We start from the raw sequence: 26149 nt of genomic DNA, 5'->3' as shown, positions 1-26149 counted from the left end.
ATCCAGCTATGGAGCTGCAGCAAGCTGGAAAACCTTGCCAGGTCATTCAGGGGTCCAGGAAATATTCTAAGGCATGCAAATCAGAGAGAAAAGAACTCAGATGGCCTGTTCCTTCTGTGGAGTGACCTTTGATGAATGATATGAGGTTATCCAAGATAAGCTGAGGAGCGGTGGCTGGAGGAGGACATTTTGTGAGGTGGATTGCAACTGCCACGTGAGGAGGTGAGTATGAAGGAGCATTGCGAACAACAATGTAACAATCCTCTGATAATTTAGGAACATTTGCAATATCTTCTACGGTGAAGACTGATGCAACAAATTTATTTAGCATAGCCTTTATTTCTTTGTCTGCTGTTATCAATTCACCTGCCTCGTTCAGTAGAGATCCCACATTTACTTTAGCTACCCACTTCCTGCCTATTTTTTATACTGCACATAAGTTGTCTCTCAAAATTAATTTTCTCCCTTATGAAGTTTTAGTCTTTTGCTGCTGATCCTAAACTTCCCAGTCCTCTGGTCTACTATCCTTGCCCCTTTGTATATATTCTGATTTTCAATGTAACATTGTCTTTGACCTCCTGTGTTAACACAGTAAGAAATCTCACACCACCAGGTTAAAGTCCAACAGGTTTATTTGGTAGCAAACACCACTAGCTTTCAGAGCATTGCTCCTTTGTCAGGTGAGTGGGGAGTTCTGATCACAAAGAGGGCATATAAAGGCGCACACTCAGTTTACAGAATACTGGTTAGAACGCGAGTCTTTACAGGTAATCAAGTATTAAAGGTGCAGACAATTTGAGTGGAGATAAGCATAGGTTACAGAGATGTGTATTGTCTCCAGACAGGACAGTGAGATGTTGCAAGCCCGGGTAAGTCATGGGGGTTACAAATAGTGTGACATGAGCCCAAGATCCCAGTTGAGGCTGTCCTCATGTGTGCAGAACTTGGCTATCACTTTCTGCTCAGCAACTCTGTGTTGTTGTTGTTGTGAAGGTCGCCTTGGAGAACGTTTACCCGAAGATCACAGACCGAATGCCCGTGACCGCTGAAGTGTTCGCCAACAGGAAGAGAACAGTTTTGCCTCGTGATTGTTGAGTGGTGTTCATTCATCCGTTGTCATAGCATCTGCATGGTCTCCCCAATGTACCATGCCTTGGGATATCCTTTTCTGCAGCGTATCAGGTGGACAACGTTGGCAGAGTTGCAAGAATGTGTGCCATGTGGATGGTATTTTCACGTGAGATGATGACATCTATGTCGATGATCTGGCATGTCTTGCAGGGCTGGCTGTGGCAGGGTTGTGTGGTGTCGTGATCATTGTTATCCCAAAGGCTGGGTAGTTTGCTGCGGATAATGGTCTGTTTGAGGTTGTGTGGTTGTTTGAAGTGGGGGTGTGGGGATGACCTTGGCGAGTTGTTCGTCTTCATCAATGACATGTTGAAGACTCCAGAGAAGATGTCGTATCTTCTCCGCTCTGGGAAAGTACTGGACAATGAAGGGTACTCTGTCCACCATGTTCTGTGTTTGTCTTCCGAGGAGGTCAGTGCGGTTTTTCGCTGTGGCATATCGGAACTGTCGATCGATGAGTGCCATATCCCGTTCTTATGAGGGCATCTTTCAGCATTAGGAGGTGTCTGTTGCGATCCTCTTCATCTGAGCAGATCCTGCGTATATAGAGGGCTTGGCTGTAGGAGATGGCTTCTTTAACATGTTTAGGGTGGAAGCTGGAGAAGTGGAGCATCGTGAGGTTATCCGTGGACTTGCGGTACAGTGAGGTGCTAAGGTGACCATCCTTAATGGAGATGCGTGTATCCAAGAATGCAACCGATTCTGGAGAGTAGTCCATGGTGAGTCTGATGGTGGGATGGAAGTTGATGTTATCATATAGTTGTTCAGTGATTGTTCAATGTCATTGATGTAACTAGTGTATAGTATCAGTTGAAGGTGAAGAAGTCTTGTTCGAAACTGTGCATGAAGATGTTGGCATACTGAAGTGTGAATTTGGTCCCCATGACTGTTCCGTGTGTCTGGATGAAGCTCTGATTGTTGAAGGTGAAGACATTGTGGTCCAGGATGAAGCAGATGAGTTGTAAAATTGCATTTGGAAACTGGCAGTTGCAGCAATGCCATCGTCGTGGGGGATGCTGGTGTAGAGTGCCAAGATATCCATTGTGACAAGGAGTGCTCTATGTGTGCTGAGTTTCTGTAGGAAGTCCGTAGTTTCGCGACAAAATCTGGGGGTTCTAAGTACAATGGGATTCAGGATGCCTTCGATGTAGCCAGAGAGATTCTTGCACAGGGTCCCATTGCCCAATACAATGGGACAGCTAGTAGTGCTTGCCTTACGTACCTTTGCGAGGCAATAGAGACCTCCAACTCGCAACCAAATAAGTCTACTGGACTTTAACGTGGTGTTGTGAGACTTCTTACTGTGTTTACCCCAGTCCAACACCGGCATCTCCACATCACTCCTGGATTGACCATGGGTTTCTCGTGGAATCCCTCTCTTTGATTGGGATCCAGCTGAGCATTTTGAACCAGTTATTTGAATATCTGCCACTACTCATCTGCTGATTTGTATCTTAGCTTGTTTACCCAGTTCACCTTAGACAATGTCTCCCTTATACCATTATAATTGCCCTTATTTAAGTTGAAGACATTGGTTATGGAACTATGGTGCTCACCCTCAAATTCTATCCGGAATTCTACCCTATTGAGGTCACTACCCCTAGGGGATCCTTAACCACATGATCCCTTATTAATCCTCCTTCACGACACAAAACCAAATTTAAAATAACCCGTCCCAGCTAGACTTCACAATGTACAGCTTTTCAAAAAAATCCAGGATGAACTCCACAATTTTTTCTCTACTATCTTTTTTGCTTTGACTTGTTCAATTAATGTGCAGACTAAAATCTCCCATCATTGCAATTTCCGTTGAACATGCCCTCGATGCTTCTCCATTTATGTTCTTGAGATGTCACATTTTGGGGATCTATAGACTACTCCCAACCTAGTCTTTCTTCCCCTGCTATTCATGATTTCAACCCAAACCAGTTCTACATCACCATCCACTTTTTTTACATCACGACTCAGCACTACTTCCCTTAATGAACAATGCTACCCCACCTCCTTTCCCCTTTGGCCTGTTTTTTTGGATCATTGTATACCCTGGAATGTTGAGCATCCTGTCCAGGTGACCCTGCAACCACGTTTCTGTAGTAGCTAAAACATCATATTCTTATGTTCCGATCTGTGCTATTAATTCACCTATCTCATTGCAAGTGCTTCCTGCATTTAGATAAAGTACATTTAGCTTTGATTTTTTTAAACAGTAATTTACAATTCCAAATTTGCTAAGTGTTGTATATTTTTATGTTTTCTGTCCCCAGCCTATCACATTATGATAGTCAAATTCCCCCTCAGTATCCCAAGTCACTGCTCCCTCATAATCCTCTGATTTTTTTAAAACCTTCTGTCCTTGGAACTCTCCCCTCCTAGTTAGGGCTCTTGTATGAGTCCTTGCTGTAATATAATGTTCAAATGTAGTTTTCTGTTGACACTAGTGTTAGCGTACCTTTGAGATTTTCTTTTTTAAAATCATATTCTCTGCAGCTCTCAGCGTTGCCAAGTTGTTTATGGAAGCCCTCTTTTTGTTCCTGCAATGTTAGGAGGAAGGTCATGTATCCTGGACAGTTCTTTTTTTGCTAGTGAACTCAAGGTTTCATTTTCTGTTTGGCTGCTGTTGAGGTTTAGAAGGGTGTGGACATCAGCCTGAAAGCAGTGTCTCTTTCTCTCTCCCTCCTTGGTTTTGGAAATTCTGCTGGTTAGTTAAAAACAAGCCTTCTTGCCTTCCTGGAGGAGAATTTGCTTGACCAGAGTCTCTCCCTGGTGATCTGGGAAATTGTTCTGACAGTTAAAAGCCGAGAAGTCAGGATTTCAATTAATCAACCAAAGGATTCACGAGCATCAGTTTTTGCTGTGTTAAACCTGTGAAAAGGGTTACTTGTTTAAGGGGAGTTTTGTTTGATTGGAACATCCTAGATATATTTGTTAAGAACATAAGAAATAAGAGCAGGAGTATGCCATCTAGCCCTTCGAGCCTGCCCCGCCATTCAATAAGGTCATGGCTGATCTGAAGTGGCTCAGTTCCACTTTCCCGCTTTCTCCCCATAACCCTTAATTCCCTTGCCTACCAAAAACCTATCTAGTGTCTTAAATAAGTTTAGCGAGGTAGCCTCTACCACTTCAACGGGCAGAGAATTCCAGAGATTCACCACCCTTTGAGTGAAAAAGTTCCTCCCCAACTCCATTCTAAACTGCGTCCCCCCCTTATCTTGAGGCTGTGCCCTCTAGTCCTGCTGTCCTTTCTGAGCGGGAAGAATCTCTCTACCTCTACCCTATCCATCCCTTTCATTATCTTATATGTCGCTATAAGATCCCCCCTCATCCTTCTAAACTCCAACAAGTACAAACCCAGTCTATTCAGTCTCTCTTCATAGTCCAACCCGCTCATCTCTGGTATCAGCCTAGTGAACCTCCTCTGCACTCCTTCCAAGGCCAAAATATCCTTGCGCAAGTGCGGTGACCAAAACTGCACACAGTACTCCAACTGCGGCCTCACCAGTGCCCTGTACAGTTGCAGCAAGACCTCCCTGCTTTTATATTCTATCCCCCTCGCTATAAAGGCCAGCATCCCATTCACCTTCCTGATCACCTGCTGCACCTGCAGACTGGGTTTCTGCGACTCATGCACAAGGACCCCCAGGTCCCTCTGCACCGTAGCATGCTGCAGCTTTTCGCCCTTTAAATAGTAATCCCTCCTACTATTATTCCTGCCAAAGTGGATAACCTCACACTTGCTAACATTGTACTCCATCTGCCAGGTCCTTGCCCACTCGCTCAGCCTATCTAGATCCCTCTGCAGACTTTCCACACCCTCCGCGCAATTTGCTTTTCCACTCATCTTTGTGTCATCAGCACATTTTGACACCCTACACTCAGCCCCCTCCTCCAGATCATCTATATAAATGGTAAATAGCTGAGGGCCCAGCACCGATCCCTGCGGCACTCCACTAGTCACCAACTGCCAATCAGAATAGCACCCATTGATACCAACTCTCTGCCTCCCATTAGACAACCAATCCTCTATCCACGCTAGCACCTTACCCCCAACTCCATGCCCCCTAACCTTCTGAAGCAACCTTTTGTGCGGCACCTTATCAAACGCCTTCTGAAAATTGAGAAACACCATTATACATTATCATGGTTGTTTTGGTTTTGTTGTAATTGATAAAAGTTATTGCTAATTTTCTTTCCATATATGTTAACTACATTTTTGAATAAACTTTGTTTGATAAAAGCTCCCTCGTGGGTCATTTGAATCATACCCAAGGTGAAACATATCATGCTTACTCGAGCCAAATTCAAAGTGCAAAATTTATCATCCAGGCAGGTTCCATAAAACACTTGAGTTTCTGACCTGAACCATAATAACACTCAGACTGATCACTGACCTGCACTCCTGCCTTTAATTTTGACTTGGCAATTTTCCACACAACTGAAACTGCACCCCCACTCTTCAAAGTTCTCTCTACTTCTCTAGTTATTCAGACCACAAGAACACTGGTCCCAGCATGGTTCAGATGTCGGCCGTCCCAATGGTACAGCATCCACTTTCCCCAGTATTAATGCCAATGTCCGACAAACCAATGCCCACTTCTCCCACACCGGTCTTTGAGCCACATATTCATCTCTCTAATTCTTTGCAAATTTGTATGTGGTAAAGGTAATAATCCAGAGATTATGACCTTAAAAGGTTCTGTTCTTTAATTTAGCGCCTAGGTGGACTAGATGAGCAATAAACTTCATCCACGAGTTATAAGAACATAAGAACATAAGAAATAGGAGCAGGAGTAGGCCATCTAGCCCTTCGAGCCTGCCCCGCCATTCAATAAGATCATGGCTGATCTGTTGTGGCTCAGTTCCACTTTCCCGCCCTCTCCCCATAACCCTTAATCCCCTCTCTTATCAAGAACTCATCAACCCGCTTCTTAAAAATATTTAGCGAGGCAGCCTCCACCACTTCAACGGGCAGAGAATTCCAGAGATTCACCACCCTTTGAGTGAAGAAGTTCCTCCTCAACTCCGTTCTAAACCGCCTCCCCTTTATCTTGAGGCTGTGCCCCCTAGTCCTACTGTCTTTTTTGAGCGGGAAGAGTCTCTCCACCTCTATCCTATCCATCCCATTCATCATCTTATACGTCTCAATGAGATCTCCCCTCATTCTTCTAAACTCTAACGAGTACAAGCCTAGTTTATTCAGCCTCTCCTCATAGCTCAATCCCCTCAACTCCGGTATCAGCCTAGTAAACCTCCTCTGCACTCCCTCCAGGGCCAAAATATCCTTGCGCAGGTGCGGCGCCCAAAACTGCACACAGTACTCCAGCTGCGGCCTCACCAATGCCCTATACAGCTGCAGCAAGACCTCCCTACTTTTATATTCAATCCCCCTCGCTATGAAGGCCAGCATATCAGTTATATCAGTTATGTTGATCAGCAGACCATTAATAACTACGATTGGTCCACAGTCTTTGCAACTATCCCATCAGGATGTCCTTGACTGAAAATCCAAGGTGAGACAGAAGAAACTCAATGAAAGCTACATTACAGGTTAAATACAAAAAGAAAATTTGTGGAGCCTTGTACATTTTAAGCTTGTTTTGAATTAACAACTTTATTTAATTGTATGGTTTAGACTTCCAGTGAAAGAATAACTAATATTCTGCATCAGGGTTTCCTTCACAAACTTCTGCTTCACCATGAAACTAAGCCATGGATAGTCAAACACAGCATGATATCTGATTTTACGTATAGAAAGCTTTCACCATGCCTTTAGTTTGAATTGTTAATTCCAATATGCTTGATATTAACAAGTTTTATAAGATTAATGAGTCAATGTAATTAACCTATATAAAAGCTGTTAAATTTTTACTTCTACTAAACTCCTCAGTGAACCCAATTTATATTTATAGCTCAAGATATAGAGTCAGTCAGTACTCCAATGTCAGTTAGGCAGATCAGTTATTGCTCCAAAGTAAATAATTGACATTATTAATATGGGGCATAAGTGTTTGGATGCATGAGCAATCCTTTATGCAAAAGGTGAAGTATCTGGCAAGCACCAAAATCATTATGTCAAAAATTTTATAGGCTTACGTAATTACTGCCAGTGTTAAAATTAATTGAAGTAAACAAATTCAAATGTGAAGTATTAATTTACTTTGGATCATATTTCATTGAGTGTTTGCAAGTATATCAGAAAGTTATATAATGCAATGATTTAATAGATGCAACTTTATTATGAAGATTTTAAAATGTTGATTTTATCATAAAGTAGATAACTAATTTATTAATTAAGACATTTATGTATAGCTGCAATTTCACACCATGGAGCAATGGAGAGCGAGCCTAGTAAACAAAGAATGGGCTCAATGCAAGTATATGGATCAGTCTTCCTAGACAGTCCCTGGGATCGAGCATGACCCGTTTCCACTTGAGCTCCGAGATGGCTGATAAGTCCAATGGATGATCTACATGTCTGCCACATATGGCAGATGGTGCTTGAAGCATCGGGTAGTTAGGTTGTTTGGATGTTTGTGGTGCTTTCCTGAAAGAACCCTCTCATTTTGGTCGGTCACAAGCCAATATCTTGCGAGTCGATGGATATTTTTAATGTCTTCAGGGAAACTTTGAGGACATCCTTAAAGCATTTCTGACGTCCTGGAAACTTTATATTGTGTCTGAGTCCCAAATAGTGCAGTTCTTCAGTGTCGGGCAAAGGAGCATCATATCCTATCTAGCACAGCTGGTTTTGAGTGATTAGCACTCCAACGGTAAACAAGTTGGCTTGGGAGAGAATGCATATATTGTTTAACCAGCTTTATTGCTACCAGATTTGAAGAATCTTCTGATGGTAATATTGGTCCTATTTCTCCCGAGCTTAGATGTGTTTACTGTACGTAGTCCAAATCTGAAATATATAGGAGCACAAAGATCACTACTGCTCATGGCTTTAAATCATGACCGTAGTCCAAGATTTGAAATGCTGGTTCTCAAATATTCATCTCCTCAATCAGTTGAAGACAAAGCTGGCTCAGTGAGGATGGAGATCAATTTCATAATTTATGATGGCCTTCAAGAAATATAGAATATGGTCTACGTTTTCCAGGATCTAGTCATTGATCTCATCGCTGAGAGGAGACATTTTGCCATGAGAATTAGTTGGAACAAGACCCTAGTTTTTCAGGTGTTCAGTGAAAGGTCCATTTTCTAATATGCATCATAGGAGTCAGTGACAGGAGCTTAGTTGCAAGTACGTGCCATCTATATACTAAATCTTTATGACTTGAGATCAGAATGGCTTTGCTTTGGATTTAACAATTTCCCACCTGTTCGGTAGATTATCTCAACACCTGTGGACAATTTACTGGATGAGGTATAATACTGCAGTGAGGAAAATGGAGAAGATAGACCATCAGCATGCAACAACAGATGCAGGGATTTTCTACTCAAATGAAATTGAGATCTGGAATGGTAGGACCTTTATGGACAACTTCAATAGTGACAGACCTGAGTACCATACCACCATCATAGCTCAGGAACTCAGGCATTTTGACATCAACATTTTCACCTGAATGAACTGCAGCCTGCAGGCAAAGATTGCTGAAGGAACAAGGCATTGGATTCATCTTTTGCTGGAAAGGCCTCATTGCCCAGCTAACTAACAGGGAATCAGCATGCCACCATCATCAACATAAACATTCCTACTCTCGAAACAACACATTTGCAAGCTAGAGTCTCAGTAGGTGACAAACAGGCCTGCCTCAGAGGTTCTAACACCAGAGATTCAGAAAGGACGTAAATCTCCAGAACAGCATGGTGGGCAAGGTATAGGTGTAGCCAACTAACACAGTCCTTCTCAAGAAACGTTCACAACATGACCTTATAACCAACACCCTGATCCACCAGCGAGATAAGCACAAGACCTCATGGCAACACTCAAGGTCCAAACACTGGTACTTGCCCAACTAGTTTCACAGTCCTCTTAAGAGTGAAGGGCAAGGCTGGTAGAAGTAGGGAACACTGGATGATTTGGGATATTGAAGCACTGGCCAAGAAGAAGGAGCAGATGACTTGCATAGGCAGCTGGGATCAAGTGGATGCCTTGAAGAGTATAGAGTTGTAAGAGTAGAGTTAAGACAGAAATTAGGAGAGCAAAAAAAAAGGGGACATGAGCTTACTTTGGCAGATAAGGGAAAGGAGAATCCAAAGAGCTTCTGCAAATACATAAAGGGCAAAGGAGTAACTAGGAAGCGAGTAGGGCCTCTTAAGGATCAACAAGGTCATCTATGTGCAGATCTACAAGATATGGATGAGATCCTAAATGAATATTTCTCATTAATATTTTGTTTATAGCTGTTGAGAAAAGCATGGATGTTAGGGAACTTGGGGAAATAAATAGTGATGGCTTGAGTATACATAAGACGTGGTGGTGCTGGAAGTCTTAAAGCACATCAAAGTGGATGAATCCCTGGGACCTGATGACGTGTATCCCAGGACGTTGTGGGAGGCTAGGGAGGAAATTGCAGGTCCCCTAGCAGAGATATTTGTATCATCAATAGCCATGGGGTGAGACGCCTGAAGATTGGAGAATGGGACATGATATGCCTTTGTTTAAAAAGGGCTGCAGGGAAAAGCTTGCAGGCCGGTGAGCCTCGCATCTGAAAGCTGTTAGAAGATATTCTGAGAGATAGGTTCTACAAGTATTTAGAGATGCAAGGACTGATTAGGGACAGTCAGCATGGCTTTGAGAGTTTTTTTGAAGGGGTAATCAAGAAGGTAGATGAGGGTAATTTAGTTGATGTTGTCTACATAGACTTCAGCAAGGCCTTTGACAAGGCACCACATGGTAAGTTGTTGCATCAGGTTAAATCTCACAGGATCCAGGGTGAGGTAGCTAAATGGATACAAAATTAGCTTGATGACAGAAGACAAGAGGGTGGTTGTAGATGGCTGTTTGTCAAACTGCAGGCCTGTGACCAGCGGTGTGCCTCAGGGATTGGTGCTGGGTCCACTGTTATTTGTCATTTATATTAATGATTTGGATGAGAATTTAAGAGATATGGTTAGTAAGTTTGCAGATGACACCAAGATTGCAACAGGATCTTTATCAATTGGGCCAGTGGGATGACGAATGGCAGATGGGATTTAATTTAAACAAATGCAGGCTGATGCATTTTGGTAGATTGAACCAGGGCAGGACTTACTCAGTTAATGGTAGGACATTGAGGAGATCTAGGGGTACAGGTACACAGCTCCTTAAAAGTGGAATCACGGGTGGTCAGTGTGATGAAGGTGGCACTTGGCATGCTTGGTTTCATTGGTCAGAACATCGAATACAGGAGTTGGGATGTCTTGTACAAGACATTAGTAAGGCCACATTTGGAATACTATGTACAGTTCTGGTCACCCTATTATAGAAAGGATATTATTAAAATAGAAAGAGTGCAGAAAAGATTTACTTAGATGCTACAGGGACTTGATGGTTTGCGTTATAAGGAGAGGCTAGATGGTCTGGAACTTTTTTCCTCTTGGAGCATAGAATGCTGAGGAATGATCTTATAGAGGTCTATAAAATAACGAAGGGTATAGATCAGCTAGATAGTTAATATCTTTCCCAAAGCTACAGGAGTCTAAAACTAGAGAGCATAGGTTAAGGAGAGAGGGGAGAAAAGGGTCCAGAAGGGCAGTTTTTTTCCACACAGAGGGTGGTGAGTGTCAGGAATAAACTGCTAGAGATAGTAGTAGAGGTGGGTACAATTTTGTCTTTTAAAAAGCATTTAGACAGTAAGATGGGTATAGAGGGATATGGGTCTAGCTTAGTGGTTGAAAGAGGGGCAACATGGACAAGTTGGGCCAAAGAGCCTGTTTCTATGCTGTAAATCTCCATGACTCTAGTCATCTTTCAAGCAAAGGATCGTAAAGATCAGCAAATCACCCACGCCATGACAGGTACATGACTGCTGGATTGATCATTGCCTTATCCAGTCTCCCATTTCCGTCAGTCTGGCCCCCAAACAACAAAGGCAACAGAAGCAATGCTGCAAGAAAAGTATCAAAAGGTCTCTCTCTGATCCTAAAACAAAAGCAAAATACTGCAGATACTGGAAATCTCAAATAAAAACAGAAAATACTGGAAAGACTCAGTAGGCCTGACAGCATCTGTGGAGAAACAAAACATTTCAGATCCGTGAGACTTCTTCCGAAGGGTCACATCAACCAGAAACTTAAGCAGCCATATAATTATGGTGGCTAGAACAGCAGGTGAGAATCTGTGGCAATAAACTCCCTGAATCTCAAATCTGTGCAGCATCTATAGGGCAAAGGTTATGAATGTGATAGAATATTCCCCCATTGTTCAATGAGCACAGCTTCAACAACAAGCTCAGTGTTATCCAGGGCAAAGCTTCCCACTTGTTGAACATAAGAAATAGGAGCTAGTGTAGACTATATAGCTCCTCACATTCTGAAAAATCATTGATCTGAAACATTTCCAGCATTTTATGTTTTTATTTCAAATTTCTAACAGCCACAGTATTTTGCTTTTGAAGGATTCCAGTCACATTTGTTTGGCTTTTAATGCCGACAGGGCAACTAGAATAAACAAAAACATCCAACAAGATAAAGAAAGTAAACCTAAGGCTCAGTTTCAGATATACGTGTGTAACTGAATAAAAGGCTCTGACAGTCAAATTTACAAAAGCTGTCAAGTAAGTATTTCCTTACTTAGTGGGCAATCAGCAGTTAGAATACAAGAATAGTTGAGATCAAGATACAGGATTCATTTAAGAAACAGATTTGGAAATTGGAAGACAGTAGAATTAATGTTCTGACGGACAGCATTAAATGAGCCAGATTTTCTGCATCCACGTTTATCTTATGATCCTGTGAACCCCATTAACATTACATCTGACTAACACAGCAAAAAAAAATCAGGCACTGAGTGAATACTGCCACAGCAGATGTCAGTGTGAAGCATATTCTATTTTAAGTTTTATTTCATTTTGCATGCTCATTTTTAAACATCCAAATAGATTATGTACTGCAGGCAAGTTGCAGTTTGTAATAGGTTATTTGAGAATCTTCAACATTTCTGGTAAAACCTTAAAGTGTGAGGAAATATGGTGCAGATTAAGGCCTGGACTAGATGCTTCAATATTTACAATGTACAGCAATTATTTAGAATACAGCACAGAAACTGATAGGAAACACCAATAGTGTGTGCACATAATGAGTATACTTACCATCCTGGATTACTTCTTCGTCTGATTCTCTTTTCTCCTTTGTATATTCTAAAGTATAAGACAGGCCATTGCATCCTCTAGTTCGAACTCCGATCTTCAATCCAATCTATCATAGAATTACATTTTGTTTAAAAGCAGTTGTGCACTTCCTTAATTATATTTTATTGTCCAAGAAATATTTAAACCATCTTATGATTAATATAGATATGCTACAAAGTACTTTACTTTTTGATTCAATCATGCCCAGCACGGTAAACATCATGGATATCAAAAAGCTTACATTTCAGTAAAGGCCAGGCCAATTTCACGGTTTTAGTTTTTTTTTCCCCCCCACCAAATAGTTATTTGTATTCAGAACACACTTCTTGTTGGAAGCCAAGCATCTCAACCCCAAGACATTGCCACAGGAGTTCCTCAGAGTAGTGACTAAGGTCAAACCATCTTCAGTTTCTTTGTTAACAACCTTCCTTTGATCATAAGATCAGAAATGGGGATGTTCCCTGAAGATTGTAAAGAGCTTTGTGCCTTTTTCAACTCCTCAGATAGTTGGCAGGCCATGCCACTTGCAGCAAGACCCAGACAACATTCAGGCTTGAGTTCAGAAGTGGCAAATAACTTCCATGTCACACAGGTGCCCAGCAATGACCATTCCTCAAATAAGAGCTCATTTAACCACCTCCCACGGACTTTTAACTGCATTAACATCACTGACACTCCCATCATAAACATTCTGGGGTTACCATTGCCCAGAGACTTATCAACCATATAAATATGGCTACAAGGCAAGATCAGAAACTAGGAATTTAACAGCAAGTAACTTAACTCTCCAAGATCTGTCCATTATCTAAGTTTAAGTTTATTTATTAGTGTCACAAATAGGTTTACACTGACACTGCAATTAAGTCACTGAAATCTAAAATGCACAACTTAGGAATATGATGGAATATCCTCCACATGCCTCAATGAGTGCTCCAACAACAACAAAAAAATACATCCAGGACAAACCACTTGGTTCAGGAGCCTTAAACATCCACCCTTTTATGATCAGAAGACAAGTGGTAGCAGTGTACACGATTGACAAGATGCACTGCAGCAATCACCAAGCCTTCTTAACAGTGCTTTCCAAATCTCTGACTTCTACCACCTATAAGAACAATGGCAGGAGATGCATAGAATTACCATCACCTGCAAGTTCCCCTACAAGCCACAAATCCTGACTTGAAACTGTAAAACCATTCCTTCAATGTTACTGGATCAAAAATCAGGAACTTCTTTCCTAACCAAGTTGGAGATGTACTTGTCCCACGTGGACTGCAGCATTAAGGTAGTGGCTCACCACCACCTTTCCATTGGAAATTAGTGATGGGCAACAACTGAAGGCCTTTCTAGCAAAGCTCACATCAGATGAATGAATAAAAACATATATACTAACTAAAATAGCTTTTAATTCAGTGAAAGTCGTAACATTTATATTGTGAATCAGCCCAGTAATCTGAATAAAAGTCAAGGTTTTCTCAAAGGAGAATGCTAACAAAGTTGAAAATCTGTGACAAGTACATGAGCGTACAAGCTGCTATCAAAGGAAAGTTAAAATAAATTTTACACAATATAAACAGCATCACTATATCTGCATGTGCTGCAAATAAAAGCTTTCTTTAAAAACTCATTTTTGTTTTTGAAATATTGCCCATCTTTTCCTGGTGATACTTACATATTCAGGCTTTTCCCGAAGCAGTTGTTTAATTTTATTTACGGCTAAAGGAGTCTAGATAAGGAGAAAAAACAAGTTTAAATGTTTAACAATGGTTTCAATTTTAAAGTGACGCCCACATAATTTATGAATCTATCAAAATTATAACACTGAACTTGATTTCTTGTCAGAAAATTTAGGAACAATGTCGTATTTCCTCATGTAAAAGTGGAGACCACAGCTACTTTCTAACAAACACCCACCTAGTTCCCACAATTGAAGTTATCTATTTTCTTCCAATCCAAACTGCACTTTAAAGGTGTAAACATTATCTTAGTTTGAAAATGTAATAGATTCATAGGAGATAAACACAACATCCCTTTAAAGAGGGGGCAAGTTTTATTATTGTGGTGGGTATTTGACATGCATGGAAATCTATCACCATATTTAAGAGTCAAATGAATTTACTAAAAACAGTTCTACAAATTTATATCTGCTAAATAAACTTGAAGTCATCCAAAATTCTGCTGTCCATGTCATAAATTGCAAGAAGACATGTCCCACAATCACTCTTGTACTCAATGCTTAACGAGAAATCAATGTAGATCAAAATCTTGATTCTAAAATTCTCATCCTTCAAATTCCTCCACGGCCTTATCTCTTCCTATTCACAGTAATCGCCTTCAGCCCCACAATCCTCCAAGATATCTGTGCTCCATTAATTCTGGTCTTGTGTGCATTCCTGACTTTAATTTCCCCACCATTGGTAGCCATGCCTTCAGTTTCCTAGGTCACAAGCTCAGGAATACTCTCCATACATCTCTCTGCCTTACTTTTCCCCTGTAAGACACACCTTAAAGCCTCATATTTTAACCAAGGTTTTGGTCATCTGATCTATATGTCCTTCCATGGCTTGGTGTCATACCTTGTTTTATAATGCTTCTATCAAGAGCCTGGGCCTTTGTATTACATTAAATATAAGTTGTAACCACTGCTGATAATGAATACATACTTAGGGACATACCACTTATCCAAGACCAGAGATCTAAGGCATTGGTTGCCAGAACCAATGATAAAGGACCCACTCGACAGTCAGGAGTACCAATGGAGTTTGAATAGCTAAAACTGCAGTTTACCAGCAGAGAGTACTATATGCTTCCCAAAAGCTTGTCTAGACCCATGTATGGTCATTGGTTTGCAGGTTTATTTTAGCCTTAAGTAGAAAGAATTTAGCCCCTAATGACGAGTCGATACTTCACACTCTTTTAATCAAATCGATAAGAAATTCCTGGTATCCCGAAGACTTGACTATTTTCAGGTTACCAAGTTTATCAACAAGGGATAACTGAATTTGTAACTCCCATCACTGGGGCTGTCATTTTGCAGCCATTTCAACCACAGAGAGGACAATGAGCCTTTCCATAGCAAAAGGCATATTTGTCACTAGCCAGTCATTAGACAATTAACAAGCAAGAATTTGAGCACCTTCTAGGTAGATGGCATGCACCAAAACATCAACACAAGCAGCATCCCATCCCAAATGGCCACAAAATGCATGACTGCACTCAACCTAATCTGACTATAGCATGGATTAGCAATAAAGCCCATGAAATGGTGTCCCCCGTCTATTTTGCAAATGCAATGTTTCAGCAGCAGTTGCCCACTCATTTTTAAAGTGCTGAGCTCTGGTTATATGTTTTCATGCCTGTTCAGATAATGTCTTGAACAGCAGTTACCTTGCTTCCATAAATATCCCTTCCTAAATAACTGGATAAAGTGTAGCCCAACTGGTGATTTAGATAGGATTAGCATCATCTCTTGTCTTTTATGCTCCGTACCCTTGTAAAAGTTTCTATGAACTCCCTAACCCCTCAGTTGAGCTTTTTTTTCCAAGTTTTATCATTTAGTATAATGTCGCCTCTTATTTGATCCATTGCTTTCCTTTTATATTTGATTTCAGACTCATATGCCTATGCTTCTGCACAGGTGCAAGTAAGGCTGCCTTTGAAGGGTCCTCAGTGGTTTCAAACCCAGAGGATATCCATCATGGGCAGCTTGTGTCAGAACAGGAGACCAAACAGGCTGCCTCCAGCTCAGATGACGCCAAAAGGGTAGTTTATTACAGAAGTAATACATGCATAACATTGCACAAAGAGATTCACTCAGCTAGCAACAAATTTAATGTTTTATTACTGTTTATTCAAAAGTATGAATTTATATGAGCATCTCTTTCCCATGGCCCCCCTATCCTCCTTTATCCCCATGTTAACTCCCCAGCTCATTGATCGTCACCAACTTGACCATGTCATCTCACATGACTTCATTACCCCCATCATAGTATCAATCACAAGTAAGGTGATCTCTAGTTTAGTCCCACCAAAATCACCTTCCCCCTACTTCCTTTTGTATCCGCCCTCGAAACCACCACCGCCCGCCCCCCCCCCACCCCACCCCCCCCCCACCCCACCCCCCCCACCCCACCCCACCCCCCCCACCCCCCCCCCCACCCCCCCCACCCCCCCCCCCACCCCACCCCCACCCCCCCACCCCCCCCACCCCCCCCCCCCACCCCCCCCACCCCCCCCCCACCCCACCCCCCCCCACCCCCCCACCCCCCCCACCCCCCCCCCCACCCCCCCCCCACCCCCCCCCCACCCCCCCCACCCCCCCCCCCACCCCCCCCACCCCACCCCCACCCCCCACCCCCCCCCCCACCCCCCACCCCACCCCCCCCCCCACCCCCACCCCCACCCCCCCCACCCCCCACCCCCCCACCCCCCACCCCCCCCCCCCCCCCCCCACCCCCCCCCCCCCCCCCCCACCCCCCACACACAACCCAATTTCACCGAGAACTGCATTCTCAAATTCACAGTAACTTAGCCTAAGGCCTTGGTTCACTATGTCATTTATGCAGCTACCATTCAATCTCATTACTCTGTCTAACCCTGGCTCTTCTCTCAGCTTTGCTCTCAGGATCAACGGATTCAGACTTGATATAAGTGTGCTGGAGAACTATTTAGTGGTTAACCATCAGATCTGACTGGATTACATAATGATCTATTTGGTCCTGCTCTCAATTGCAAAAATTATCTCATATTCCAGAATGATCCTGAGATAACACCTAGCTTTTTTTCTCAACTGCTTGCTATCTTCTTAAAGCCCCTCCCTCAACCTCACCTCCAACGTACAAGAAACAAATGGATTTCTTTGTCACCAAGATAGGGCAACCCAATCAGTAATCTCCACCACTTCCCTGTCTTTCCCTAGTCCATCAGGTCAAACTTGCTTGAAGGCTTCCACCTGCCCTAATATTGAACTGGTTTCCTTCTCTAGTTTCTCCTTCATTTCACTCTTATCTTCCCTGAGCCCATCTTGTCCATAAAAGCTCACCTCCTGTTTGCTCAGCTCTATTCCCAAAACTTTCTGGCTCTTCTGTCAACAAACATTGATAACAGTTCTCTCCCTTTCAATACTGTCAGTATTGACCACTACCAGCCTTTGACCAAAGTTTGCAGATGACATGAAACTTGGAAGATTTAAACTGCGAAGAGGGCAGTGCAAGACTTCGAAGAACAGGACATAGACAAGTTGGTGGAGTGGACAGCTAGGTGGTGGATGAAGTGCAAAGTGGATTTCCTCTGGCTGCTCCGCTTTTTTCCCCACAGTCCAAAGATGTGCGAGTTACATTGATTAAACCATGCTAAATTGACTGTAGTGTCAGCGGATAAGCAGGGTAAATATGGGGAGGTTATGGGAATAAAAGGCCTGGGTGGGATTGTGGTTGGTGCAGACTTAATGGGCTGAATGGCCTCCTTCTGCATTGTAGGAATTCTACGATTCAACAGAAAAGTGAGGTGATGCATTTTGGTAGGAAATACACGGAGAGACAATATAAAATAAGGGATAAACTTCTTAAAGGGGTGCAACAGCAGAGGGACCTGGGTGTATATGTGCATAGATCATTGAAAATGGCGGGGCAGGTGGAAAGAGCTATTAATAAAGCACATGATATCATGGGTTTTATTAATAAGGGCATAAAATACAAGAGCGAGGAAGTTATGTTTAACTTGTACAAGACACTAGTTGGACCTCAATGGAGTATCTTGTAACGTTCTGGGCTCCACACTGGAAAGGATTTGAAAGCGTTGCAGAGTGTGCAGAAGAGGCTTACAAGCATGGCTCCAGGGATGAGAAACCTCAATTATGACGATAAATTTGGAAAGGTTGGGACGATTCTCTTTGGAGAAAAAGTTATGAGGAAATTTGATAAAGGTGTTCAAAATCATGTGACGGCTGGACCGAGTAGATAGGGAGAAATTGTTCCCACTTGTAAAAGAATCAAGAATGAGACAGTTTAAAATGATTTGCAAAAGAAACAAACGTGATGTGGCGGAAAATAAACTTTTGTTTTTACACGAGTTGTTCAGATCTGGAACACACTAACTGGAATTATGGCAGAGGCAGAGTCAATCAAGGCAATTAAGAGGGCGTTGGATGATGATTTGAAAAGAAAATGCGCAGAGGTATGGGGAAATGAAAGGGGAATAGCACTAAGTCATAATGTTCATTTTGAGAGCCGGTTAATGCACAATGGCCTGAATGGCCTCCTCCAATGATGTAACAATTCTGTGAACTGAATGTCTCTGCAAATGACCACCCCTCCAACCTCCCTTTCCTCTCCAAAATGTTTGAATATGTAGTCACCTCCCAAATTCACAACCATATTTCCTTGAACTGCATGTTTGAAGTCAAAATCACAAATCAGTCATCCTGTGACAAAAGATAAACTATCCCTCCTCATCCTTATTAACCCATCTACAGCCTTTTACACAGTTGATCATAGCATTCTCTTCCAATACAACTTCACTGTCATACAACTGGATGTAGCCACCAGGTTCTATTCTTATCTTGCTAATCAAAGCAAAAAAAAAATGATGTTAAATGCTTGTAGGGTGTGGAAAACCAGCAAGGGATACACTGGAATAATCAAAAGTACCAAAGGCATTTCAGCAACAGTCAGGTTGAGGCAAAATAGGCAAGAAGGAGACAGTGGCATAGTGGTAATGTAACTGGATGAGTAGCCCAGAGGCTGGAGGAGTTTTAATTTGAACAAATCTGGAAATGAAAGCTAGTCTCAGTAATAATAACCACAAAATAACCAACTGTTAAGTCACAAACATCCGTAAGGGAATCGAATCTCCTGTCCTTAAGCTAATCTGGCCGACATGTGGCTCTAGCAACGGAGTTGATTCTTAACTGCCCTTTAGAAGTTTAGAAGAATGAGGGGAGATCTCATTGAGACGTATAAGATGATGAATGGGATGGATAGGATAGAGGTGGAGAGACTCTTCCCGCTCAAAAAAGACAGTAGGACTAGGGGGCACAGCCTCAAGATAAAGGGGAGGTGGTTTAGAACGGAGTTGAGGAGGAACTTCTTCACTCAAAGGGTGGTGAATCTCTGGAATTCTCTGCCCGTTGAAGTGGTGGAGGCTGCCTCGCTAAATATTTTTAAGAAGCGGGTTGATGGATTCTTGATAAGAGAGGGGATTAAGGGTTATGGGGAGAGGGCGGGAAAGTGGAACTGAGCCACAACAGATCAGCCATGATCTTATTGAATGGCGGGGCAGGCTCGAAGGGCTAGATGGCCTACTCCTGCTCCTATTTCTTATGTTCTTATGTTCTCTGAAATGGCCTAGGAAACTACTCAGTTTAAGAACTATTAGGATGGGCAATAAATGCTGGCCTTGCTAACAACGCCTGCATTCCATGTACAAATAATTTTAAAAACAGGGATAGCTTATCTTCATTAACATCCAACTAGAATGCCAAATGACTTTTATGATAGTCATTTTGATGCAGTGGCAGGGTGAATCTTGATTCAAGGAATTAAACAGAGTTCAGAGAAAGATTAGCACAGATTTTGGAGAAACAAAAATTTGAGGACTTGGACGAAGAAAAGGGAGGTCAGAGATGGGGCAGTGTTTTTTTGGAAAATAAGAGATTACCTTAGCACCGTTCATAACCACAAGCTATCTCAATGCATTTTATAGCAAAACTAGTGATCACTGCTGGGATATAGAAAATGTGGCAACCAATTTTTCAACTGACCAGGACACTGAGGATAACTCCCCTGTTCTTCTTTATAACAGTGAAAGAGGATCTTTCACATCGATCTGAGGACAGCACTTGGAACATCAGTTTAACATCTTACCTAAAAGGCAATGCAGCATTCCCACATGCCCAATCTAGATTTTTGTGCTCAAGTCTTGAAATTGAACTTGGAACCTACTGAGTAAAAAAGTGCTGTCAACTGAGTACTTGGACAAGCAATATGAAAGAAAAGGAGAATAGTGTTGAGGAAAGAGCATTATGATGAGGGAAAGTGGAGTGGTCAGAATACATTCGGAAGAGCAAGAGGTGCATTTCATTGACAACAGCTTGGAGAAGGCATGAGTGGAGATAGAAGAAAAGTTAGAGAGTTCAGAGCTAGGGCAATGGGAGCTTCAGAGGAGTTGGCCTAGTGCATTATGGGAAGGGAGGGAAGTAACACCAGTAGTTTTTTGGATGGTCTTTGTAATGAAAATGCCCATGATCTCAACAAACCCACCAAAATTGAAGTAGATCATTCAGCCCCTTGAGCCTGTTTGGTCATTTGTAAGATCCTGACTGGATTGTGGTCCCCAACACAACTTTTCTGTCTCCCACCTCTATCGTTGACTCCCTTATCAATCAAGAATCTATCTAATTCAGCTTTAAAAATATTCAATGATCCCTACTTCCTATGCTCTTTTGGAAGAGAATTCCACAGACTAGAATCAAGGCAGGGAGGGCAGTTTAAAAAGTGGTGCTGAAACCTGTTTGCCCTAAACGAAAGCAAAATGCCATGGGCACCAGAAATCTGAAATAGAAACACGAGGGGTGATTCTCCCAGCCACTGCACTGCAAAAGCAGTGGGCCAGAGGACTTGAACGGAGGCCATTTAGCGAACGTTCCGCTGGGTGCTACGGCCTCTGCAAATCTCCTGACACCGACTTCCAGCACCGTAAGCTCTGCGCCAGAAATCGGCATGGAGCTAAATAAAATATTATGTGATTAGTTAAATACAATTTAAATGTAATTAGCAAGCCCAGGGCTGAAGTCTCCAGGCCGCTAACCTCTCCACCCCCATAAGGAGTGTTTCACTCCAGCAGTCCTATTGCGGGGAGTTGGCAACTGACCTTGCTGTAGTGAAGGAGGGCCATGGAGGTCCCTCAGAGGGTCCAGGGTGAGGGAGGAGGTGCCTTAAGGCATTGCCACTTGGCAGTGCCAGCTTGGCCCCCTGCCACTGCCGAAGGGGATGGGGCCTAATGGGATTGGTGGGTGTGGGAGGTCCCACTGTCACTTTGGAATCCAGCTGGGCCAGAGGGAGGGAGACCAGCAAATGCCATCAGGGTGGGGGACAGGGACAGACACATGGTGGGGGGGTGGGGTAGCAGGGTGCCAACAATCAGGCTGTGGGGGAGGGTTAGGTAATTAAAGGTAAGACCAGAAAATTGGGAATTCGAGCGTCCACATAGATGCAAGTGACTGGGGAAGAACTCACTTTCAGGGCCAGGCACAGAATTCTGTTGAAAGGTAATCCACCTTAAACGTTATCTGTATTCCTGTCCACTGATGCTGCCTTGATCTGCTAAGAATTTCCTGTTTTTATTAGAATGTGGCTTGAAAGGAGAGAAACGTGGACAGTGAACGATAAAATGTTATTTAATATAAATGCGAACCGTGGCGTAGTTTTTTAAAAATCCAATACTCGCAATTGGACAGCCGTTAGTTTGAAATCTGCTGGCAGAGTTAATTAATTAACAAGAAGAACATAAGAACATAAGAAATAGGAGCAGGAGTAGGCCATCTAGCCCTTCGAGGCTGCCCCGCCATTCAATAAGACCATGGCTGATCTGAAGTGGATCAGTTCCACTTTCTCGCTCTCTCCCCATAACCCTTAATTCCCTTGTCTGTCAAAAATCTATCTTCCCGTGCCTTAAATATATTTTGCAAGGTAGCCTCCACCACTTCAACAGGCAGAGAATTCCAGAGATTCACCACCCTTTGAGTGAAGAAGTTCCTCCTCAACTCTGATCTAAACTGCACCCCCCTTATCTTGAGGCATTGTCCTCTAGTCCTGCTATCCTTTCTAAGCAGGAAGGATCTCTCTACCTCTACCCTATCCATCCCTTTCATTATCTTATACGTCTCTATACGCCTCATCCTTCTAAACTCCAACGAGTACAGAGCCAGTCTATTTCGTCTCTCTTCATAGTCCAATCCCCTCATCTCTGGTATCAGCCTAGTGAACCTCCTCTGCATTCCCTCCAAGGCCAAAATATCCTTGCGCAAGTGCGGCGACCAAAGCTGCACACAGTACTCCAGCTGCAGCCTCACCAGTGCCCTGTACAGTTGCAGCAAGACCTCCCTACTTTTATATTCTATCCCCCTCGCTACAAAGGCCAACATTCCATTCGCCTTCTTGATCACCTACTGCACCTGCAGACTGGGTTTTTGCGACTCATGCACAAGGAACCCCAGGTCCCTCTGCACCGTAGCATGCTGCAGCTTTTCGCCCTTTAAATAGTAATCCATCCTACTATTATTTCTGCCAGAGTGGATAACCTCACACTTGCTAACATCATACTCCATCTGCCAGGTCCTCACCCATTCGCTCAGCCTACCCAGATCCCTCTGCAGACTTTCCACACCCTCCGTGCAATTTGCTTTTCCACTCATCTTCATGTCATCAGCAAATTTCGTCACCCTACACTCAGCCCCCTCCTCCAGATCATCTATATAAATGGTAAATAGCTGAGGACCCAGCACTGATCCCTGCGGCACTCCATTAGTCACCAACCGAAATCAGAATAGCACCCATTGATACTAACTCTCTGCCTCCTATTAGACAACCAATTCCCTATCCACGCTAACACCTTACCCCCAACTCCATGCATCCTAACCTGAAGCAACCTTTTGTGAGGCACCTTATCAAATGTCTTTTGAAAATCTAGAAACACCACATCCACTGGTTCCCCTCTGTCCACCGCACGAGTCACATCCTCATAGAAATCCAATAAATTTGTCAAACACGACTTCCCCTTAACGAATCCGTGCTGTGTCTGCTCTATAAAACCATTCCTTTCCAGGTGCCTCGCTATTTCTTCTTTGATGACGGATTCAAGCATTTTTCCAACTACAGACGTTAAACTAACCGGCCTATAATTCCCTGCCTTTTGTCTGCTACCTTTTTTAAACAGCGGCATAACATTAGCCGTTTTCCAATCTTCCGGCACTTCCCCGGAATCCAGCAAATTTTGGTAAATAATCACTAAGGCATCCACTATCACCTCTGCCATTTCCTTCAGAACCCTGGGATGCATTCCATCCCGTCCTGGGGACTTGTCCACCATCAGTCCCTTTTGTCTATCAAGCACTACCTCTCTAGTAACAGTAATCACATTCAGGCCCTCAACTCCTACCATCCTTCTGTCTTTAATACCCGGCAAACTATTCACGTCCTCCTCCGTGAAGACCGAGGCAAAAAATTTATTTAAGGCCTCAGCCATTTCCTCATCTCCCACCACTAAATTCCCCCCTCTCATCCTCTAAGGGTCCAATATTCACTCTAGCCAGCCTCCTCTTTATATATTTGTAAAAACTCTTACTGTCCTTTTTTATATTTAGTGCTAGTTTAGCTTCATAGTCTATCCTTCCTTTCTTTATCAACTTCTTAGACATTCTTTGTTGATTTTTAAACTTTTCCCAATCTTCTAATCGCCCACTACTTTTAGCCACTCTGAACTCATCAGCTTTTAATTTAATACTCTGCTTCATTTCCATCCATAACCACGGCTGGTTATCCCTTCTCCTACATTCCTTCTTTACCATCGGAATATATTTCTGCTGAGCACCGAAAAAGATCTCCTTAAAGATCCTCCACTGTTCCTCAGCTGTCCTACCAACCAATCTGCAGCCCCAATCTACATTTGCCAATTCCTCTCTCATCCTATCGTACTCCCCTCTGTTCAAACAGAGGACACATGTTCGGGACCCTACTTTCTCATCCTCCATCTGCATCAAAAACTCAACCATACTATGATCGCTCGTCCCAAGAGGTTCCCTCACAATAAGATCCCTAATTCTTCCCGCCTCATTACACAACACCAGATCTAAGATAGCTCGCTCCCTCAATGGTTCCATCACACACTGTTCAAGGAAACTATCCTGACAGCATTCCAAGAACTCTTCCTCAAGCCCACCGCATCCGACTTGGGTCAACCAATCAATATGCAGATTAAAATCCCCCATAATTATCGCCGTTCCGTTTCTGCACGCATCATTTATTTGCTTGTTTATAGCCTGCCCCACCTCTAAGTTATTATTTGGGGGCCTATAGACCACACCCACCAGCATCTTCCTCCCCTTACTGTTCCTTATCTCCACCCACAACGATTCCACGTTTTGCTCTTTGGAGCCTATATCTTCCCTTACTACTGCCCTGATATCATCCTTAATCAGCGGAGCTACCCCACCCCCTTTTTCCTCCCGTCTATCCTTCCTAAACACTCGATACCCCTGGACATTCAGCTCCCAGTCCCTGTCACCCTGCAACCACGTTTCTGTAATGGCCACCAGATCACATCCATTTGTGCTGATCTGCGCCACCAGCTCATTCACTTTGTTCCGAATGCTTTGTGCACTCAGGTAAAGTGTCTTTATCCCAGCCTTTATCTGGACCTTATTTGAAGGAACACTACCAACCTTTCTCATGCACCCTACTCCCTTTATTATTGGAACATCCTCAACATTTTCCCACGCCCGTGCCCTCTCCTTTACTTTAGATATTGTAATTTCTCCCTCCCACCCCCCTCAATTAGTTTAAAGCCCTATCTACAGTCCTAGGGGAAACAAGATTCTCCAAGCATCCAGAGTTGCAGTTTGTGGTGGGAGGGAGAAAACACAAAAAAAACTGTAGCTCTACAGCCACCAGGACTGCATCCCACTGCCCGAGGGGAGGGGAAGCCACAGGCCTTTAACCGGGACCCGGGCGCAAGCTACAGCAGTTAAGTGCCAGAACCAAGTTTGTTTACGGCGATGAGATTGAAAATCCGTGGCCGTCCGACTTACCAAAGTAAGAGCTGCTCTGGTGGGGACCAGCCGCCTTCTGGCACTGACAGCTCTGATGGAGGCTCTCAGTATGGAGCCAGACATGTTGTGGAGAGCGGGGAGGGGAGGGAAGGGGACGTCCCAACCCGCAGTATTCAGCAATCTGATTGGTGAAAATAACAATCAACGGAGATCGCAGCCAATGGGAGAGCTTCATGGTAAGATGTGTCCGTCTTGTCAAGGTTACAGGATCAAAACAACAGTTATATAAGGAGGGTCAGTAACTGGGTTGAATGTTATCCGTTACAGAATTTAGTTCAGAATTTTAACTATGGCTAACCATAATCAGAAATGCTTCAAACTCATCTGCTTAGCCAATAACTGCTGTTTTAAAATGACAGAGTCTGAACTCTGGATAGGGCCACTGACATCATATTTTTCTCAACCCATCCCCTCCTTAATTCCCACATTAACCTTGAATATTAATCCCAATTCCACCCTAACTCCGAATATTAATTTCCTTAATATCAGCCCCCAACCCCACCCTAATCTTGAAAATGCTGGAAAATCTCAGCAGGTCTGAGAGTCCACGAACGCTATCAGACCTGCTGAGATTTTCCAGCAGTTTGTTTCAAATTCCAGCATTCACAGTGATTTACTTTTAACCCATTCTAATTCAATCTACCCTAATCCTCCCCTAACCTGAAGAAGGTTATGCTGAGTTTAAATAAAACACGAAGTCAGATGGAGTATTTTGTGTAGTTCTGGGCACGGCATTGCAGGAAGGATATGAATGCATTGACAAGAGTGCAGAAGAGATTTACAGGAATAGATCCAGGAATGAGAAATTTCAGTTATGAGGATAGGTTGGAGAGAAGAAGGCTAAGAGGAGATTTGATAGAGATGTTTAAAATTTTGAGGGGCCTGGACAGAGTCTATAGGGAGAAACTGTTCCGAATTGTAA

At 43.1% G+C, this 26149-nt stretch overlaps 1 protein-coding gene across 5 annotated transcripts in view; it reads right to left on the bottom strand.

Moving 5' to 3' along the window:
• LOC145343043 (iron-sulfur cluster assembly 1 homolog, mitochondrial) overlaps positions 1-25320 on the bottom strand; it is a 95584-nt gene extending 70264 nt beyond the window's left edge. For 3 of the 5 annotated variants that reach the window (XM_080188813.1, XM_080188814.1, XM_080188815.1), the window contains exons 1-2: positions 25207-25310; positions 12366-12471 (exon numbers count right to left, since the gene is read on the bottom strand). In XM_080188813.1, the coding sequence (XP_080044939.1) occupies positions 12366-12368 (3 nt within the window). In that variant the 5' untranslated portion in view covers positions 12369-12471; positions 25207-25310. Of the gene's footprint in view, positions 1-12365; positions 12472-14076; positions 14131-25206 lie in introns of all 5 variants that reach the window. The other 2 variants (XM_080188816.1, XM_080188817.1) reach the window with 2 other exon arrangements.
• Between the last annotated feature and the right edge of the window lie 829 nt (positions 25321-26149).

Source organism: Carcharhinus amblyrhynchos, chromosome 5 (genome assembly GCF_965287045.1).
Source record: "Carcharhinus amblyrhynchos chromosome 5, sCarAmb.v2.hapA, whole genome shotgun sequence".
Lineage (NCBI taxonomy): Eukaryota > Metazoa > Chordata > Chondrichthyes > Carcharhiniformes > Carcharhinidae > Carcharhinus > Carcharhinus amblyrhynchos.
Note: the sequence above shows the minus strand (reverse complement) of the source record. Positions and strands in the feature narration are given on the sequence as shown.